The following is a 23037-nucleotide window of genomic DNA, read 5'->3' on the forward strand; positions in this document are numbered from 1 at the left end:
CTCCATCATTCTGAAATGGAAGAAGTTTGGAACCACCAAGACTCTTCCTAGAGCTGGCCGCCCGGCCAAACTGAGCAATCGGGGGAGAAGGGCCTTGGTTAGGGAGGTGAACAAGAACCTGATGGTCACTCTGACAGGGCTCTAGAGTTTCTCTGTGAAGATGGGAGAACCTTCCAGAAGGACAACCATCTCTGCAGCACCACCAATCAGGCCTTTATGGTTGAGTGGCCAGACCGAAGCCACTCCTCAGTAAAAGTACAGAGATCCTTGATGAAAACCTGCTCCAGAGCGCTCAGGACCTCAGACTGTGGCGAAGGTTAACCTTCCAACAGGACAACGACCCTCAGCACACAGCCAAGACAACGCAGGGGTGGCTTCGGGACAAGTCTCTGAATGTCCTGAGTGGCCCAGCCAGAGCCCGGACTTGAACCCGATCGAACATATCTGGACACAACTGAAAATATCTGTGCAGCGATGCTCCCCATCCAACCTGACGGAGTTTGAGCGGATATGCAGAGAAGAATGGGAGAAACTCCCCAAATACAGGTGTGCCAAGCTTGTAGCGTCATACCCAAGAAGACTCGAGGCTGTAATCGCTGCCAAAGGTGCTTCAACAAAGTACTGAGTAAAAGGTCTGAATACTTATGTAAACGTGATATTTCATTATATATATTTTAGCAGAAATGTCTAAACCTGTTTTTGATTCTCATATAGATTGATGAGGGGGGGGGGGTAAGGCTGTAACTTAACAAAATGTGGAAAAGTCTAGTCTGAATACTTTCTGAATGCAATGTGTCATGTGACCCTCATGTTAGGCCTCATGTAAAATCCTTGTGGAAAGTGCAAGAGATACTGTTGCACGACAAACAGGTGCTGTTAGATTACAATATCATGTTATCTGCCTGTTTGGAGCAGTGTCAACAACATACATGAGAAGTAATACCAGTCTGTTCTAATGAAACAACATTGTAAAGCCTTTACTATAGAAACGTTTAACAGCTGGATTTGTCTAACTGCTTTATCTGACATTTTGCTGTTGACTTTATAATGCTAAAGGTTAAGGTTAAAGACCCTTTCTGATTGTCCTCAGCACACGTGACCTGTTTCAGGAAGCTGTATGTTGCAGGTCGCTACTTCACAGGAGAGCCGCCTGAACAGCTCTTTTTAATCAAAATGCTTTTTTTGGTCAGAAATGCCTTCTCAAACATGTGCCTTAATAACAAACTTGTATGCTATCTGTAAATGCGAATAAAATTGTAAAATTACGAGCCTAGTTGGTTTAGCCACAGAAAAAGGGAGCAACCTTCCCACTAGCCATGATTGAGTTTGGATTGTTTTGCCATATCGCACGCTTCTGTCTATTTGAGCTGCTCAGTATGTCTAGGTAATGTGTTAAAAAAGTGTATTGCGTAGTAAAACTGCAAGAGTATTGCTTTCCACTTTCTGGAGGACTCAGTTTTGAAATCAGTGGAATTCGAGTCTGATAGATAAGGAGGTGGAGAAAACACCTGTCTCTGGATTACATCTTCAAACTAAGGGCAACCATGGCATCCGACAGGAGATGCGTCTATCCATGAATGATGTATAAGATAGTCTAGCTAGCTACGTTTTCAGATATTGGTTAGCTACCTGCAGATTCATGCAGGGTAGTAACGTCATGAGTTGGGATTATGGTAAAAAATTTTAGCTAGCTACAATTCTTAACAAAAGACTCCACTATGCAAATAACCATTTTGGGTGCGTTTGTAAATTCAGTCTGGCCTCCTGTCTCACTCTGACTCTCTCCTCCTGTCTAATTCTGACCCTGTCTTCCTGTGTCTAACTCTGACCCTCTCCTCCTGTCTAATTCTGACCCTGTCTTCCTGTGTCTAACTCTGACCCTCTCCTCCTGTCTTCCGGTGTCTCTTCCTGCGTCTGTCTCTGACCCGGTGACTTTTCCTGCGTCTGACTCTGACCCGGTGTCGTCGTCTCCTGTTTATAACTCTGACCCGGTGTCTCCTCCTGCGTCTGTCTCTGACCCGGTGTCTCCTGCTGCGTCTGTCTCTGACCCGGTGTCGTCATCTCCTGTTTATAACTCTGACCCTCTCCTCCTGCGTTTGACTCTGACCCGGTGACTCCTCCTGCGTCTGACTCTGACCCGGTGACTCCTCCTGCGTCTGACTCTGACCCGGTGTCGTCGTCTCCTGTTTATAACTCTGACCCGGTGTCTCCTGCTGCGTCTGTCTCTGACCCGGTGTCGTCGTCTCCTGTTTATAACTCTGACCCGGTGTCTCCTGCTGCGTCTGTCTCTGACCCGGTGTTGTCGTCTCCTGTTTATAACTCTGACCCTCTCCTCCTGCGTCTGACTCTGACCCGGTGTCTCCTCCTGCGTCTAACTCTGACCCGGTGTCTCCTCCTGTCTTCCTGTGTCTCTGACCCGGTGTCTCCTCCTGCGTCTAACTCTGACCCGGTGTCTCCTCCTGTCTTCCTGTGTCTCTGACCCAGTGTCTCCTCCTGTGTCTGACTCTGACCCGGTGTCTCCTCCTGTGTCTGACTCTGACCCAGTGTCTCCTCCTGCGTCTGACTCTGACCCGGTGTCTCCTCCTGTCTTCCTGTGTCTCTGACCCGGTGTCTCCTCCTGTGTCTGACTCTGACCCGGTGTCTCCTCCTGTGTCTGACTCTGACCCGGTGTCTCCTCCTGTGTCTGACTATGACCCGGTGTCTCCTCCTGCGTCTGACCCTGACCCGGTGTCTCCTCCTGTGTCTGACTCTGACCCGGTGTCTCCTCCTGCGTCTGACCCTGACCCGGTGTCTCCTCCTGCGTCTGACCCTGACCCGGTGTCTCCTCCTGCGTCTGACCCTGACCCGGTGTCTCCTCCTGCGTCTGACCCTGACCCGGTGTCTCCTCCTGCGTCTGACCCTGACCCGGTGTCTCCTCCTGCGTCTGACCCTGACTCGGTGTCTCCTCCTGTGTCTGACTCTGACCCGGTGTCTCCTCCTGTGCCTGACTCTGACCCGGTGTCTCCTCCTGTGTCTGACTCTGACCCGGTGTCTCCTCCTGTGTCTGACTCTGACCCGGTGTCTCCTCCTGTGTCTAACTCTGACCCTGTCTTCCTGTGTCTCTGACCCGGTGTCTCCTCCTGTGTCTAACTCTGACCCTGTCTTTCTGTGTCTCTGACCCGGTGTCTCCTCCTGCGTCGGACCCTGACCCCTCTTCCTGTTTATAATTCTGACCCTCTCCTCCTCCAGATTCTGATGAGTCTCCGGGCGCCAGAGGGAGGACAGTGGTTGTCCGATGCAACACTGCTCTCTGTAGCGAGGACCTGTGCAGTCGTCTGAACACCAAGAAGGACTCTGGCTGCCAGACTGAAGACTTCCTGGTCTGCACGCCGTCCCACTGGAGGGTCCAGTACCAGCGTGGTCAGCAGGGGGTCAGCTCCACCCCCGTCCCGCTGTCCCTCTCCACCGGAAACATCTCCTCTCTACTGGACACTTCGGAGCGCAACAGCGCCATGTTCTCCTCTTCGCTGGGGGTACGCCTGCGGTCACGCAGCCAGCCAAGGGATGGGAGGAGACTGATTGAGGTTCACCACCACAGTGAGGAGGAGGAAGAGGAGCTGTCTCCCTCCGAGACTGATGACTTCCTGTCTGGGTTGGGGGAGCTGAAGGAGAAGGGGGAGGAAAGTGCAGATGACCAGTCCCAGCCGGACCACCCTCTGGCCAGCCTGAAGTACCAGCAGCGCACTGGCAGCCCCTGGTTTGACAGGAGCCAATCCCGCCTCCCCCGGAAGGTTGAAATAGGGAGCTGTGAGATGTCCTCCAGCTCAGATACCTTCTCCAGTCCGCTCCACTCTACATCCACCAGGCAGGTTGTAGGGTGTCAGATGGACCATAAAGACGACCACCAATCTTCTAGTGGGAACTGGAGCGGCAGCAGCTCAACATGCCCTTCCCACACCTCTGAGACCCTCCCCACGGCGGCCTCCCCCCAGCTCACTGGCTCCTCCCACTGTGACTCGGAGCTGTCGCTGAACACCGTCCCCCACGCTACAGATGACCCTGCCCCCGTCCTCATCCTGGACCCATACCAGACCGACCGGCAGCTGGACGATGCAGGGGTCAGCACGGCTAGTGATGGGGAGTGGAGTTACCCCCACCCTGACGCCAGGCTCCATGACTTCAGCCCTGAGCGCTCCAGAGAGGGGGAGGGGAGTCTGGGGTACCCCAGCTTTACCAGCATGGCTACCTGTGAGAGCTTCACTACAGACAAGCCTCCTTCTGAGAAGGCTGACACTGTGTCATACTACTCCATAGACAATGAAGGATACTACACCTCCATGCACTTTGACTGTGGTCTGAAAGAGAGCAAGAGCTTCATGTATAACTACTCTGACTGTGAACAGGAGCACATGACTCTGGGGAGACGCTGTCTGACATTGAGGAAACCTAAGGCCAAGCCCTCTGCCCCCAGACGCAGCTCCTCACTAAGAAAGATCAGCGGGGGGGGAAATTCTCCTGACGACACCGAACCAAAGAACCGCAGCGGGCAGCAAAGAAAGTCGTGTTCCAGAGAGAGGAGGTTACAGCTAGACCTAGAGGGCTCCCTGGGCCACCCTAACCTCCCTCACCCCGACCCTGCTCTGGGCCACCTGGAGGACCCTGCTCTGGGAGGGGAGGGGGGCCTGGGGGGGTTAGGGTTGGAGCAAGGCCCTCTGGAGCCCCTAGCGGCCCTCGAGACCTGGCGGATGGAGGACACCGAGGAGATGCCGGGCTCCGGCCTGTTTGGTTCCTCTGACAGAGGCTCATATAAAGATGAGGGAACTGTCCAGTCAGACTATGCAGATCTCTGGCTTGTGAATGACTTGAAGTCAAACACGGACCCCTATCGCTCTCTGTCTAACTCCTCCACTGCTACCGGTACAACTGTTATAGAATGCATAAAGTCTCAGGAGTGTTCAGAGTCCCAGACCTCCCAGTCAGGCTCCACCCCCTCACTGCCATCAGTAGAAGGGGACTTCAAGATGTCCTCCCTGCCCTCAGTAGAAGGGGACTTCAAGATGTCCTCCCTGCCCTCAGTAGAAGGGGACTTCAAGATGTCCTCTCTGCCCTCAGTAGAAGGGGACTTCAAGATGTCCTCTCTGCCCTCAGTAGAAGGGGACTTCAAGATGTCCTCCCTGCCCTCAGTAGAAGGGGACTTCAAGATGTCCTCTCTGCCCTCAGTAGAAGGGGACTTCAAGATGTCCTCTCTGCCCTCAGTAGAAGGGGACTTCAAGATGTCCTCTCCAGAGAGGCTGGCCTGCTTAGTGTCACCATCTAGTGGCTACTCCAGCCAATCCGGCACCCCCACCTCTTCCTTTCCCTGCGCCTTCTTCCCCAGTCCCCTGTCACCCACCAATCAGAAGAGGAAGCCAAAGATTCCAGAGAGGAAGTCATCTCTGTCCGTCACCACCAGAGATCTGGAGCTGCCAGTCATCCCCCCCAGCCACCAGGACCTCCGTGCCCTTCACAGCGCTAACCCTACCAGCCCTCCTCCAGTCTCTACCAAGCCCCCAGGCCACAGGAACCAGCTCTACCTCCTGCAGCAAAGCAAGCAGACGGCAGCAGCTGAGGCCAGAGCGGCAACCGAGACCTCCATCAGTCTTCCCATGACCCTCACCCCCACCGTGCTGCACTCAGTCCAGCTGAGGTCTGTGGGGAAGCAAGGAGAGGGGAGCCCTGACCGGCCCGGCCCAGATGTTGCCACCAGACCCAAGAGTCCCACTGTGAACATCAGCCCCCCTTCCAGCAGCAGGTCCCCTGAGTCTACAACCAGGAAGCATCCAGCCTACAACTCCCAGGTTCCCCCCACTCAACAGTACTGTGAGTCACTGTTGGCCCCCAGTGAAGGCCCTGTTGCTAGGGACCCAGCAGGTCACAGTAGCGTGAGGTACAGGCAGGACAGACACCCTGCTGAAGCCCAGTGGAGTACCACCACCTTCAGACAGCCTGTAGACCAAACACTGACAGACCAGGAGAGACTACCAGACCAGGAGACACTGGCAGAAGAGGACCATACCATCAGAGACCAACACCAGCCTCTCCTAGACCAACACCAGCCGCTTACAGACCAGCAGTCCCTGCTAGACCAGGAGGTCTGCCAGAGGGGGGCTGAGACCACAAGAGTGACCCCAGGTCAGGAGGTAGAGGAACAGAAATTCCCTGGGAGTAGCAGCAGTCTGGAGGAAGAACAGTACCGACCACTACCACCTGAGCCATCTGAACTCCCGAGACCTGAAGACCTTTCGATGTTTCCTGGTCAGCACAGCTTAGCCACAACCTCAGAGAGTCTAGACAAAGTGCCTGTTAAAAGTGATCAGTCTGAAACATTGCAAGCTTATCCAATCAGCGATGTGGCTGGCAGAGAAGAGGAGTGTAAGTCTTCAGGAGTTCCAACCATTAGTGTCTCTCAGGATAGCAGCAGAGGAAGGGCCCACCTCCACGCCAGGGTCACCCCAGAAACACACTACCCCCAGAAACACACTACCCCCAGACACTACCCCCAGACACTACCCCCAGAAACACACTACCCCCAGACACTACCCCCAGAAACACACTTCCCCCAGAAACACACTACCCCCAGAGACACACTTCCCCCAGACACTACCCCCAGAAACACACTTCCCCCAGACACTACCCCCAGAAACACACTTCCCCCAGAAACACACTACCCCCAGAGACACACTTCCCCCAGACACTACCCCCAGAAACACACTTCCCCCAGAAACACACTACCCCCAGAAACACACTACCCCCAGAAACACACTACCCCCAGACACTACCCCCAGACACTACCCCCAGACACTACCCCCAGACACTACCCCCAGACACTATCCCCAGACACTACCCCCAGACACTACCCCCAGACACTACCCCCAGACACTACCCCCAGACACTACCCCCAGACACACACTACCCCCAGACACTACCCCCAGACACTACCCCCAGACACTACCCCCAGAAACACACTACCCCCAGACACTACCCCCAGACACTACCCCCAGAAACACACTACCCCCAGACACTACCCCCAGAAACACACTACCCCCAGACACTACCCCCAGACACACACTACCCCCAGAAACACACTTCCCCCAGAAACACACTACCCCCAGAAACACACTTCCCCCAGAAACACACTTCCCCCAGAAACACACTACCCCCAGACACTACCCCCAGACACTACCCCCAGACACTACCCCCAGATACACACTACCCCCAGAAACACACTACCCCCAGACACTACCCCCAGACACTACCCCCAGAAACACACTACCCCCAGAGACACACTACCCCCAGAAAAACACTACCCCCAGAAACACACTACCCCCAGAAACACACTTCCCCCAGACACACACTACCCCCAGAAACACACTTCCCCCAGAAACACACTACCCCCAGAAACACACTTCCCCCAGAAACACACTTCCCCCAGAAACACACTACCCCCAGACACACACTACCCCCAGAGACACACTTCCCCCAGAAACACACTACCCCCAGAAACACACTTCCCCCAGAAACACACTACCCCCAGACACACACTTCCCCCAGAAACACACTACCCCCAGAGACACACTACCCCCAGACACACACTTCCCCCAGAAACACACTACCCCCAGACACTACCCCCAGAAACACACTTCCCCCAGAGACACACTTCCCCCAGAAACACACTACCCCCAGACACTACCCCCAGAAACACACTTCCCCCAGACACTACCCCCAGACACTACCCCCAGAAACACACTTCCCCCAGAAACACACTACCCCCAGACACTACCCCCAGACACTACCCCCAGACACTACCCCCAGAAACACACTACCCCCAGAAACACACTACCCCCAGACACTACCCCCAGACACTACCCCCAGACACTACCCCCAGAAACACACTTCCCCCAGACACTACCCCCAGACACTACCCCCAGACACTACCCCCAGACACTACCCCCAGAAACACACTACCCCCAGAAACACACTACCCCCAGAAACACACTACCCCCAGACACTACCCCCAGACACTACCCCCAGAAACACACTTCCCCCAGAAACACACTACCCCCAGACACTACCCCCAGACACTACCCCCAGAAACACACTACCCCCAGAAACACACTACCCCCAGAAACACACTACCCCCAGAAACACACTACCCCCAGAAACACACTACCCCCAGACACTACCCCCAGAAACACACTACCCCCAGAAACACACTACCCCCAGAAACACACTACCCCCAGAAACACACTACCCCCAGAAACACACTACCCCCAGAAACACACTACCCCCAGACACTACCCCCAGACACTACCCCCAGAAACACACTTCCCCCAGAAACACACTACCCCCAGACACTACCCCCAGAAACACACTACCCCCAGACACTACCCCCAGAAACACACTTCCCCCAGAAACACACTACCCCCAGACACTACCCCCAGACACTACCCCCAGAAACACACTACCCCCAGAAACACACTTCCCCCAGAAACACACTACCCCCAGACACTACCCCCAGACACTACCCCCAGAAACACACTACCCCCAGAAACACACTACCCCCAGAAACACACTACCCCCAGACACTACCCCCAGACACTACCCCCAGAAACACACTACCCCCAGACACACACTACCCCCAGACACACACTACCCCCAGAAACACACTACCCCCAGACACACACTACCCCCAGAAACACACTACCCCCAGAAACACACTACCCCCAGAAACACACTTCCCCCAGAAACACACTACCCCCAGAAACACACTACCCCCAGAAACACACTACCCCCAGAAACACACTAACCCCAGACACACACTACCCCCAGACACACACTACCCCCAGAAACACACTACCCCCAGACACACACTACCCCCAGACACACACTACCCCCAGACACTACCCCCAGAAACACACTACCCCCAGACACTACCCCCAGACACTACCCCCAGACACTACCCCCAGAAACACACTACCCCCAGAAACACACTACCCCCAGACACTACCCCCAGACACACACACACTTCCCCCAGACACACACACACTTCCCCCAGACACACACACACTTCCCCCAGACACACACACACTTCCCCCAGACACACACACACTTCCCCCAGAAACACACTACGCCCAGACACACACTACCCCCAGAAACACACTACCCCCAGAGACACACTACCGCCAGAAACACACTACCCCCAGACACTACCCCCAGACACTACCCCCAGAAACACACTACCCCCAGAAACACACTACCCCCAGAAACACACTACCCCCAGACACTACCCCCAGACACACACACACTTCCCCCAGACACACACACACTTCCCCCAGACACACACACACTTCCCCCAGACACACACACACTTCCCCCAGACACACACACACTTCCCCCAGAAACACACTACGCCCAGACACACACTTCCCCCAGAAACACAATACCCCCAGACACTACCCCCAGACACTACCCCCAGACACTACCCCCAGACACTACCCCCAGAAACACACTACCCCCAGACACTACCCCCAGACACACACTACCCCCAGACACTACCCCCAGAAACACACTACCCCCAGAAACACACTACCCCCAGACACACACTACCCCCAGACACACACTACCCCCAGAAACACACTACCCCCAGAAACACACTACCCCCAGACACACACTACCCCCAGACACTACCCCCAGAAACACACTACCCCCAGAAACACACTACCCCCAGACACTACCCCCAGAAACACACTACCCCCAGAAACACACTACCCCCAGAAACACACTACCCACAGAAACACACTACCCCCAGACACACACTACCCCCAGACACACACTACCCCCAGAAACACACTACCCCCAGAAACACACTACCCCCAGAAACACACTACCCCCAGACACACACTACCCCCAGAAACACACTACCCCCAGAAACACACTACCCCCAGAAACACACTACCCCCAGAAACACACTACCCCCAGACACTACCCCCAGACACACACTACCCCCAGACACTACCCCCAGAAACACACTACCCCCAGACACACACTACCCCCAGACACTACCCCCAGACACTACCCCCAGAAACACACTACCCCCAGACACACACTACCCCCAGACACACACTACCCCCAGAAACACACACACGACCCCCAGACACTACCCCCAGAAACACACTACCCCCAGACACACACTACCCCCAGACACTACCCCCAGAAACACACTACCCCCAGAAACACACTACCCCCAGACACTACCCCCAGACACACACTACCCCCAGACACACACTACCCCCAGACACACACTACCCCCCGACACACACTACCCCCAGACACACACTACCCCCAGACACACACTACCCCCAGACACACACTACCCCCAGACACACACTACCCCCAGACACACACTACCCCCAGACACACACTACCCCCAGAAACACACTACCCCCCAGACACACACTACCCCCAGAAACACACTACCCCCAGAAACACACTACCCCCAGACACACACTACCCCCAGACACACACACACTACCCCCAGACACACACTACCCCCAGACACACACTACCCCCAGAAACACACTACCCCCAGACACTACCCCCAGAAACACACTACCCCCAGACACTACCCCCAGAAACACACTACCCCCAGACACTCACTACCCCCAGAAACACACTACCCCCAGACACTACCCCCAGAAACACACTACCCCCAGACACTACCCCCAGAAACACACTACCCCCAGACACACACTTCCCCCAGACACACACTACCCCCAGACACACACTATCCCCAGACACACACTACCCCCAGACACTACCCCCAGACACTACCCCCAGAAACACACTACCCCCAGACACTACCCCCAGACACACACTACCCCCAGACACACACTACCCCCAGACACTACCCCCAGACACACACTACCCCCAGAGACACACTACCCCAGAAACACACTACCCCCAGAAACACACTACCCCCAGAAACACACTACCCCCAGACACTACCCCCAGACACACACTACCCCCAGAAACACACTACCCCCAGAAACACACTACCCCCAGACACACACTACCCCCAGACACTACCCCCAGACACTTCCCCCAGACACTTCCCCCAGAAACACACTACCCCCAGACACTACCCCCAGACACTACCCCCAGAAACACACTACCCCCAGACACTTCCCCCAGAAACACACTACCCCCAGAAACACACTACCCCCAGAAACACACTACCCCCAGACACTTCCCCCAGACACACACTACCCCCAGACACACACACACTACCCCCAGACACACACTACCCCCAGAAACACACTACCCCCAGACACTACCCCCAGAAACACACTACCCCCAGAAACACACTACCCCCAGAAACACACTACCCCCAGACACTACCCCCAGAAACACACTACCCCCAGACACACACTACCCCCAGACACACACACACTATCCCCAGACACTTCCCCCAGACACACACACACTGCCCCCAGACACCCCGTACGCAGAGACTGCCCCAGACTACCCCGTACGCAGAGACTGCCCCAGACTACCCCGTACGCAGAGACTGCCCCATACTACCCCGTACGCAGAGATTGTCCCAGACTACCCCGTACGCAGAGACTGCCCCAGACTATCCCGTACGCAGAGACTGCCCCAGACTATCCCGTACGCAGAGACTGCCCAGACTACCCCGTACTCAGAGACTGCCCCAGACTACCCCGTACGCAGAGACTGCCCCAGACTACCCCGTACGCAGAGACTGCCCCAGACTACCCCGTACGCAGAGACTGCCCCAGACTACCCCGTACGCAGAGACTGCCCCAGACTACCCCGTACGCAGAGACTGCCCCAGACTACCCCGTACGCAGAGACTGCCCCAGACTACCCCGTACGCAGAGACTGCCCCAGACTACCCCATACGCAGAGACTGCCCCAGACTACCCCGTACGCAGAGACTGCCCCAGACTACTCCGTAGGCAGAGACTGCCCCAGACTACCCCGTACGCAGAGACTGCCCCATACTACCCCGTACGCAGAGACTGCCCCAGACTACCCCGTACGCAGAGACTGCCCCAGACTACCCCGTACGCAGAGACTGCCCCAGACTACCCCGTACGCAGAGACTGCCCCAGACTACCCCGTACGCAGAGACTGCCCCAGACTACCCCGTACGCAGAGACTGCCCCAGACTACCCCGTACGCAGAGACTGTCCCAGACTACCCCGTACGCAGAGACTGCCCCAGACTACCCCGTACGCAGAGACTGCCCCAGACTACCCCGTACGCAGAGACTGCCCCAGACTACCCCGTACGCAGAGACTGCCCCAAACTACCCCGTACGCAGAGACTGCCCCAGACTACCCCGCACGCAGAGACTGCCCCAGACTACCCCGCACGCAGAGACTGCCCCAGACTACCCCATACGCAGAGACTGCCCCAGACTACCCCGTACGCAGAGACTGCCCCAGACTACTCCGTACGCAGAGACTGCCCCAGACTACTCCGTACGCAGAGACTGCCCCAGACTACTCCGTACGCAGAGACTGCCCCAGACTACTCCGTACGCAGAGACTGCCCCAGACTACCCCGTACGCAGAGACTGCCCCAGACTATCCCGTACGCAGAGACTGCCACAGACTACCCCGTACGCAGAGACTGCCCCAGACTACCCCGTAGGCAGAGACTGCCCCAGACTACCCCGTACGCAGAGACTGCCCCAGACTTCCCAAACACAGAGCAGGGCTACTGCAGTAAAGTTGAAACATCAGACAGCTGTTCAACTGTTGCTGTCATTGACTAGAAATCTTTTTAAATAGTCTAGACGCTAGCTTAAATTAAGGATTGTGAGGTGCCTTTAAACCAAATGAAGCTTTGTCTTGTACATTAACCCCGCCCTGTTTTCCAGATTCCAGACCCAGTGACAACTCTATCTTTCCTCTGAGTGAGGAGACCAAGGCTGAGGGTGAGGTCTTCCTGTCGCCCACCAAGGCTTGCACTACAGAGGAGCTGTTTGCCATGATACACAGGTGGGTTTCTGGTGATACTCAGGTGGGTTTCTGGTGATACACAGGTGGGTTTCTGGTGATACTCAGGTGGGTTTCTGGTGATACACAGGTGGGTTTCTGGTGATACACAGGTGGGTTTCTGGTGATACTCAGGTGGGTTTCTGGTGATACTCAGGTGGGTTTCTGGTGATACTCAGGTGGGTTTCTGGTGATACACAGGTGGGTTTCTGGTGATACACAGGTGGGTTTCTGGTGATACTCAGGTGGGTTTCTGGTGATACTCAGGTGGGTTTCTGGTGATACTCAGGTGGGTTTCTGGTGATACTCAGGTGGGTTTCTGGTGATACACAGGTGGGTTTCTGGTGATACTCAGGTGGGTTTCTGGTGATACTCAGGTGGGTTTCTGGTGATACTCAGGTGGGTTTCTGGTGATACTCAGGTGGGTTTCTGGTGATACTCAGGTGGGTTTCTGGTGATACACAGGTGGGTTTCTGGTCACTAAGCTAATAACCTTGTTTTGCCAGAAAGAAACACAGGCGCTCTAACTTTTACAAATGTAATCCTGTTATCCATAACCCCTGTTCTGTTATCCATAACCCCTGTTCTGTTATCCCTAACCCCAGTTCTGTTATCCATAACCCCTGTTCTGTTATCCATAACCCCTGTTCTGTTATCCATAACCCCTGTCCTGTTATCCATAACCCCTGTTCTGTTATCCATAACCCCTGTTCTGTTATCCATAACCCCTGTTCTGTTATCCATAACCCCAGTTCTGTTATCCATAACCCCAGTTCTGTTATCCATAACCCCTGTTCTGTTATCCATAACCCCAGTTCTGTTATCCATAACCCCTGTTCTGTTATCCATAACCCCTGTTCTGTTATCCATAACCCCAGTTCTGTTATCCATAACCCCAGTTCTGTTATCCATAACCCCAGTTCTGTTATCCATAACCCCTGTTCTGTTATCCATAACCCCTGTTCTGTTATCCATAACCCCAGTTCTGTTATCCATAACCCCTGTTCTGTTATCCATAACCCGTGTTCTGTTATCCATAACCCCTGTTCTGTTATCCATAACCCCTGTTCTGTTATCCATAACCCCTGTTCTGTTATCCATAACCCCTGTTCTGTTATCCATAACCCCTGTTCTGTTATCCATAACCCCTGTTCTGTTATCCATAACCCGTGTTCTGTTATCCATAACCCCTGTTCTGTTATCCATAACCCCTGTTCTGTTATCCATAACCCCTGTTCTGTTATCCATATCCGTCCTAACTACTGTTACACCCAGTCCTAACTACTGTTATACCCAGTCCTAACTACTGTTACACCCAGTCCTAACTACTGTTCTGTTACACCCAGTCCTAACTACTGTTACACCCAGTCCTATCTACTGTTACACCCAGTCCTAACTACTGTTACACCCAGTCCTAACTACTGTTACACCCAGTCCTAACTACTGTTACACCCAGTCCTAACTACTGTTACACCCAGTCCTAACTACTGTTACACCCAGTCCTAACTACTGTTACACCCAGTCCTAACTACTGTTACACCCAGTCCTAACTACTGTTACACCCAGTCCTAACTACTGTTCTGTTACACCCAGTCCTAACTACTGTTACACCCAGTCCTAACTACTGTTACACCCAGTCCTAACTACTGTTACACCCAGTCCTAACTACTGTTACACCCAGTCCTAACTACTGTTACACCCAGTCCTAACTACTGTTACACCCAGTCCTAACTACTGTTACACCCAGTCCTAACTACTGTTACACCCAGTCCTATCTACTGTTACACCCAGTCCTAACTACTGTTACACCCAGTCCTAACTACTGTTACACCCAGTCCTAACTACTGTTACACCCAGTCCTAACTACTGTTACACCCAGTCCTAACTACTGTTACACCCAGTCCTAACTACTGTTACACCCAGTCCTAACTACTGTTACACCCAGTCCTAACTACTGTTACACCCAGTCCTAACTACTGTTCTGTTACACCCAGTCCTAACTACTGTTACACCCAGTCCTAACTACTGTTACACCCAGTCCTAACTACTGTTACACCCAGTCCTATCTACTGTTACACCCAGTCCTAACTACTGTTACACCCAGTCCTAACTACTGTTACACCCAGTCCTAACTACTGTTACACCCAGTCCTAACTACTGTTACACCCAGTCCTAACTACTGTTACACCCAGTCCTAACTACTGTTACACCCAGTCCTAACTACTGTTACACCCAGTCCTAACTACTGTTCTGTTACACCCAGTCCTAACTACTGTTCTGTTACACCCAGTCCTAACTACTGTTCTGTTACACCCAGTCCTAACTACTGTTCTGTTACACCCAGTCCTAACTACTGTTACACCCAGTCCTAACTACTGTTACACCCAGTCCTAACTACTGTTCTGTTACACCCAGTCCTAACTACTGTTACACCCAGTCCTAACTACTGTTACACCCAGTCCTAACTACTGTTCTGTTACACCCAGTCCTAACTACTGTTCTGTTACACCCAGTCCTAACTACTGTTACACCCAGTCCTAACTACTGTTACACCCAGTCCTAACTACTGTTACACCCAGTCCTAACTACTGTTACACCCAGTCCTAACTACTGTTACACCCAGTCCTAACTACTGTTACACCCAGTCCTAACTACTGTTACACCCAGTCCTAACTACTGTTCTGTTACACCCAGTCCTAACTACTGTTCTGTTACACCCAGTCCTAACTACTGTTACACCCAGTCCTAACTACTGTTACACCCAGTCCTAACTACTGTTACACCCAGTCCTAACTACTGTTCCACTGTCCTTCATAGATCCAGGAGGAAAGTTCTAGGTAGGAAGGATTCTGGAGAGTTAAGTCCCCGGAGCCGTCTGTGTGCTGCGTCTGGGAGCACCTCACCTTGTACCCCAGTCACCCCACCTGGCAACACTGTGACTTCTCTGGTGAACCCCAGCACCCCAACCACCCCCACGGGCCCCCAGAAGGCCCCGGGGCCCATCTATCGCAGCCTGAAGAAGTCCAGCACCTCCCATGAGGAGTTTAAACTTTTACTCCTGAAGAAAGGCAGCCGGTCATATTCCAGCTATCGCATGTCAGCCACAGAGATCTTGAAGAGCCCCATCGGCCCCAATGCCCCTGGAGACCCCCTTGCTGAGAAGCCCCTCTTCCCCCCGCCAGGCACGGAGAAGCTCCCCAGCCCCTTCACAGAGGGCTTCTCTCCTAAAGGCCTGTCCACTTCAGCCTGTCCCAGACAGAACCGATCCCGCATCCCTCCTCCACCCACCAGCAGCCGCTACAGCATCCGCAGCAGGCAGTACCCAGCCCCCATGCAGGCCATCTCAGAGGGCGAGACGGAGAACTCAGACAGGAGCCACTCCTAACAGACAGCACCTTTCAGAAATGTAAAACAGAGGAACATCTTAAGGTTTTAGAATAGATAGTAGAGAACAACTGGACCAGACTGACTTAGAACATTTTAACTGTGTCTAACTATTTATAATACAGTATGTATTTCTGTTTTTAGCTTTTGGTATTGAAGGAAAACAGAGAGACTTAAGAACAGAAATGAGAGAGAGAAACCTCTGTAGCTATGTTCTTTAGAAAAAGAAATGTTTTTTAAACTGTTAGGAAAGTAAACTGGAATATGTACTGTGTTATATGAAGGCAGTTTTTATATCAAGGCAACTTTGTGTTGTAGCTCTACAGAAAACACATGGGTATCTTCCATTGTAACCCTTAACCGTAACCCTTAACCTTAACCCTTTTATGATATTGCTGGAAAATGCCACATGTATAGAATATATCGATATGAGATTTACAGTATAATATATTCACTTTTCACTAATGGTGTAAAAGTTGTGAAATACCTTAGAGTAACACAGTATGAGTCATAATACCCATAAAGCCTGGCAGTCAAACAGGGAAATGGTTCCAATCGTTTTTCCACCATTCATTTTCCCATAGAAACATGTAAAATAAGGGCTGTGTTTCGTGGCCGTATTTCTATTACAGCATATTGGATGACTGTCATTCATATTCACCCAGTTCAATGTAACAGTGATAGGTTTAGGTTACTGTCATTCATATTCACCCAGTTCAATGTAACAGTGATAGGTTTAGGTTACTGTCATTCATATTCACCCAGTTCAATGTAACAGTGATAGGTTTAGGTTAGTCATTCATATTCACCCAGTTCAATGTAACAGTGATAGGTTTAGGTTACTGTCATTCATATTCACCCAGTTCAATGTAACAGTGATAGGTTTAGGTTACTGTCATTCATATTCACCCAGTTCAATGTAACAGTGATAGGTTTAGGTTACTGTCATTCATATTCACCCAGTTCAATGTAACAGTGATAGGTTTAGGTTACTGTCATTCATATTCACCCAGTTCAATGTAACAGTGATAGGTTTAGGTTACTGTCATTCATATTCACCCAGTTCAATGTAACAGTGATAGGTTTAGGATACTGTCATTCATATTCACCCAGTTCAATGTAACAGTGATAGGTTTAGGTTAGTCATTCATATTCACCCAGTTCAATGTAACAGTGATAGGTTTAGGATACTGTCATTCATATTCACCCAGTTCAATGTAACAGTGATAGGTTTAGGTTACTGTCATTCATATTCACCCAGTTCAATGTAACAGTGATAGGTTTAGGTTACTGTCATTCATATTCACCCAGTTCAATGTAACAGTGATAGGTTTAGGTTACTGTCATTCATATTCACCCAGTTCAATGTAACATGGATAGGTTTAGGCTACTACATGATACTGTGATTTCTCCTGTACCCATCATGAGGTTGCTACAACCTAGCCTATGAATGAGTTTTCAATGTAGGTGCTCGCAGGTTGTGAGAATAATTTGAGATGAGAGTGACACATGGACAGACAGTTACACATTCAATACCGCCTTGCACACTCCTGCCTGCACCTAGCTGATCTAGAGTGTAATCATTAGTCCAACAGTTGCAAACAAGAGTTTCTATTGGACAAATTCATGTATTTTATCCCCGTTTTGTTCGCTTCCGTTTTAAAGAAAGGTTTTTCAACAGAATCGGCAGAATGAATACATCCCTGATCACGCATAAACCCAGTTCACTTTCATAGCAGCCACGTTGTATTCATTATAACCTCAATGCACTCTCCTCCTCTCACCTTTTCCCTTCGCTTGTGGACTTCAAATGAACAACACATCAGCTGTATGTGACCAAGCGGAAAAACCTTTCCAAGCCAAACCATGTCATAACCGCTACACACGGCCTGCATCGTTGTCCCCATATTAGCTAAAGTAACGTCCTAGTCAACTCAGCTAATATAACTAATGTGTTAGTAAACCCACTACAATCATGCAGTAACGTTAGTGTATAGTCAGTAATCAGTTAGACCGGCGGCCCCGGTTAGTAAACCCGCTACAATCATGCAGTAACGTTACAGTGTTTAGTCAGTAATCAGTTAGACCGGCGGCCCCGGTTAGTAAACCCGCTACAATCATGCAGTAACGTTACAGTGTTTAGTCAGTAATCAGTTAGACCGGCGGCCCCGGTTAGTAAACCCGCTACAATCATGCAGTAACTTTACAGTGTTTAGTCAGTAATCAGTTAGACCGGCGGCCCCGGTTAGTAAACCCGCTACAATCATGCAGTAACGTTAGTGTTTAGTCAGTAATCAGACCGGCGGCCCCGGTTAGTAAACCCGCTACAATCATGCAGTAACGTTACAGTGTTTAGTCAGTAATCAGTTAGATAATAGATAATCAGTTAGATAGTAACAAATGAATAATACCTAAAGCTTACCTTGACTTGAGGTCCAGTGTTGTGTTGGATAATCATAGCCAGCTAGCCAACATAGCATCCCTCTGTTTGAGCCGGGTGTTTGAGTAACTAAACTAGCCAGCTACATTTACTAGCTAAGTGAAACTAAGAACAAATGTATTTGTGGAAAACTGTTCAAATATTGCCTTTCTCTCGGAGTCAACTACTCACCACATTTTATGCACTGCAGTGCTAACTAGCTGTAGCTTATGCTTTCAGTACTAGATTAATTCTCTGATCCTTTGATTGGGTGGACAACATGTCAGTTCATGCTGCAAGAGCTCTGGTAGGTTGAAGGACGTTCTCTGGAAGTTGTCATAACTCTGTAAGTCTATGGAAGGGGGTGAGAACCAAGAGCCTCCTAGGTTTTATATTGAAGTCAATGTACCCAGAGGAGGACGGAAGCTAGCTGTCCTCTGGCTACACCATGGTGCTGCCCTACAGAGTGCTGTTGAGGCTACTGTAGACCTTCACTACATAACAGGAGGGAAGCTAGCTGTCCTCTGGCTACACCATGGTGCTGCCCTACAGAGTGCTGTTGAGGCTACTGTAGACCTTCACTACATAACAGGAGGGAAGCTAGCTGTCCTCTGGCTACACCATGGTGCTGCCCTACAGAGTGCTGTTGAGGCTACTGTAGACCTACATTACATAACAGGAGGGAAGCTAGCTGTCCTCTGGCTACACCATGGTGCTGCCCTACAGAGTGCTGTTGGGGCTACTGTAGACCTTCATTCCAAAACTGTGTTTTAATCAATTATTTTTCTTGATGATGTTTTACAATTTTTTTTATATAATTCACTGAGGAGGATGGTCCTCCCCTTCCTCCTCTGAGGAGCCTCCACTGGTTGTAGGCTGTACTGGCGAGATGTTTTGATAAACGTGTAAATCTCTTTAGGACAAGGTGACTTTAATCAATATATTGGCATGTATTATTTATTATTATTATTATTTGACCATGCTGGTCATTTATGAACATTTGAACATCTTGGCCAGGTTCTGTTATAATCTCCACCCGGCACAGCCAGAAGAGGACTGGCCACCCCTCGTAGCCTGGTTCCTCTCTAGGTTTCTTCCTAGGGTTTGGCCTTTCTAGGGAGTTTTTCCTAGCCACCGTGCTTCTACACCTGCATTACTAGCTGTTTGGGGTTTTAGGCTGGGTTTCTGTACAGCACTTTGAGATATCAGCTGATGTAAGAAGGGCTATATAAATTGATTTGATTTAAAATGAAATGCTAATTACAATAGCTACTAATGTGGCTATCATAAAGAACAACAAATGCCTTGATGATCTGGACGAGACAACCGAATCGAGGCAAAGAATCTCTGAATTAACTATTTAATGTTAGCTAAATGTAGTAATGAATACATTGGAAAAATTTGGCTTGTGCAAGTTTTACATTGACACAATACCTGTTAGCAAAGCTGTCAGCTAGAGGTGACGTGCAGGGATTTGTAGTTTTGCATGACATCTACTTTGCTGCTGATTAGCGTTTTGTAATCTGAGAGTAGATAAATGTGAATATATTGATAAATCACCCTGTCCTCGAGAGATTTCCACGGTTATCAAAACATCACGCCAGCGCAAGCCTACACGAAACACAGCCCTTATTTTAAGGGTTTCTAAAATCCCATATGGGAAAAATGTATGGTGGAAAAACGATTGGAACCATTTCCCTGTTTGACCACTGGGATTTATGGGTATTATGACACTGCCACTGTGGGACTCTATTAAGTCTATGGCATATGTCTTGCTTTTTAATAAATATTATTCCTCTACTATAAATCTCATAAATAGTAGCCTAGTCCACATTTCCTCTTGTTCAGCAGAATACAGTACTACTGTAGTACAGTCTGTAGTACTATATATATATAATATGTGTGTGTATATACATATATACATACATACGTGTACATTTATACATACATGCGTATATATGTGTGTATATGTATCTATGTACGTGTGTGTGTGTGTGTGTGTGTGTGTGTGTGTGTGTGTGTGTGTATATGTATCTATGTACGTGTGTGTGTGTGTGTGTGTGTGTGTGTGTGTGTGTGTGTGTGTGTGTGTGTGTGTGTGTGTGTGTGTGTGTGTGTGTGTGTGTGTGTGCGCGCGCGCACACAAAACATCCTGATATTGAGTTGTCATCAGAACAGCCTCAATTCAAGGTGTTGAAAGCGTTCCACAGGGATGCTGGTCCATGTTGACTCCAATGCTTCCTACAGGGATGCTGGTCCATGTTGACTCCAATGCTTCCTACAGGGATGCTGGTCCATGTTGACTCCAATGCTTCTTTCAGGGATGCTGGTCCATGTTGACTCCAATGCTTCCTACAGGGATGCTGGTCCATGTTGTCTTCAATGCTTCCTACAGGGATGCTGGTCCATGTTGACTCCAATGCTTCCCACAGTTGTGTCCAGTTGGCTGGATGTCCATTGGACCATTCTTGATACACACAGGAAACTGTTGAGTGTGAAAAACCCAGCAGCATTGCAGTTCTTGACTCAAACTGGTGCGCCTGGCACCTACTACCATATCGCCGTTCAAAGGCACTTAAATATTTAGTCTTGTCCATTCACCCTCTGAATGGCACACAATCCACGTCTCAAGGCTTATAAATCCTTCTTTAACCCGTCTCCTCCCCTTCATCTACACCGATTGAAGTGGATTTAACAGGAGACATCAATAAGGGATCATAGCTTTCACCTGGATTCACCTGGTCAGTATATGTCATGGAAAGAGCAGGTGTTCTTTATGCTTTGTATAATCAGTGTATATCTATATTAAATAGAATATAAGTAATACTAACCCTCTCTAAGTCCTGTCAGAGGTGCATGAACATCCTCATTCGTGTGTGGATGCTGTCCTCACGAGGCAACAGCAGCAAGTTTTCCTCCTCCTCACCAGGGGGCAGCAGAGCACGGTTGAAGTTGCTCTTCCTCTTCAGTTTCCAGTACTGGTAGATGAAGTCCAGCAGGCTGGGAGGGAGGCCCAGGTTCAGGGCCAGCTCCTCTGGGTGAATCAGAGTAGAAAACTCCTCCTCCAGTCATCAGAACAGCCTCAATTCAAGGTGTTGAAAGCGTTCCACAGGGATGCTGGTCCATGTTGTCTTCAATGCTTCCTACAGGGATGCTGGTCCATGTTGTCTTCAATGCTTCCTACAGGGATGCTGGTCCATGTTGACTCCAATTCTTCCTACAGGGATGCTGGTCCATGTTGACTCCAATGCTTCCTACAGGGATGCTGGTCCATGTTGACTCCAATGCTTCCTACAGGGATGCTGGTCCATGTTGACTCCAATGCTTCCTACAGGGATGCTGGTCCATGTTGTCTTCAATGCTTCCTACAGGGATGCTGGCCCATGTTGACTCCAATGCTTCCTACAGGGATGCTGGTCCATGTTGTCTTCAATGCTTCCTACAGGGATGCTGGTCCATGTTGACTCCAATGCTTCCTACAGGGATGCTGGTCCATGTTGTCTTCAATGCTTCCTACAGGGATGCTGGTCCATGTTGACTCCAATGCTTCCTACAGGGATGCTGGTCCATGTTGTCTTCAATGCTTCCTACTGTTGTGTCCAGTTGGCTGGATGTCCATTGGACCATTCTTGATACACACAGGAAACTGTTGAGTGTGAAAAACCCAGCAGCGTTGCAGTTCTTGACAGACTCAAACTGGTGAACCTGGTACCTACTACCATATCCCCGTTCAAAGACACTTAAATATTTAGTCTTGTCCATTCACCCTCTGAATGGCACACAAACTATGTTTCAATTGTCTCAGGTTAAAGAAGGATTTTTAAGCCTTGTCTCCTCCCCTTCAACTACATTGAGGTGAATGTGACATCAATATTTGTTTTTACCTGGATTCACCTGGTCAGTCTGTCATGGGAAGAGCAGTTGTTTCTAATGTTTTGTACACTCAGTTTATATTCTAGTTACATTAATACAGTGCCTTAAGTATTCAGACCCCTTCACTTTTTCCACATAATTGTTAGGTTACAGCCTTATTCTACAATGTATTACATCGTTTTCTCCTTCTCAATCTACACATAATACTCCATAATGACAAAGACAAAAAAAAGTTTAACTATTTGCTAATTTATATACACCGAAGTGCACAATTATTGTTAAACCTGAATGTTTAACAATGGAAAGGTGAGTTTTGTC

General features: G+C 50.5%; 1 protein-coding gene across 1 annotated transcript in view; it reads left to right on the forward strand.

Moving 5' to 3' along the window:
• Positions 1-16973, forward strand: part of LOC129867661 (actin remodeling regulator NHS-like) — a 162452-nt gene extending 145479 nt beyond the window's left edge. The window contains exons 7-9 of the mRNA XM_055941237.1: positions 3229-6390; positions 12926-13046; positions 15861-16973. Of these exons, the coding sequence (XP_055797212.1) occupies positions 3229-6390; positions 12926-13046; positions 15861-16428 (3851 nt within the window). The 3' untranslated portion in view covers positions 16429-16973. The remainder of the gene's footprint in view (positions 1-3228; positions 6391-12925; positions 13047-15860) is intronic.
• The last annotated feature ends 6064 nt before the right edge of the window (positions 16974-23037 follow it).

This window comes from Salvelinus fontinalis, chromosome 12 (assembly GCF_029448725.1).
Source record: "Salvelinus fontinalis isolate EN_2023a chromosome 12, ASM2944872v1, whole genome shotgun sequence".
In the NCBI taxonomy this organism is placed as follows: Eukaryota; Metazoa; Chordata; class Actinopteri; order Salmoniformes; family Salmonidae; genus Salvelinus; species Salvelinus fontinalis.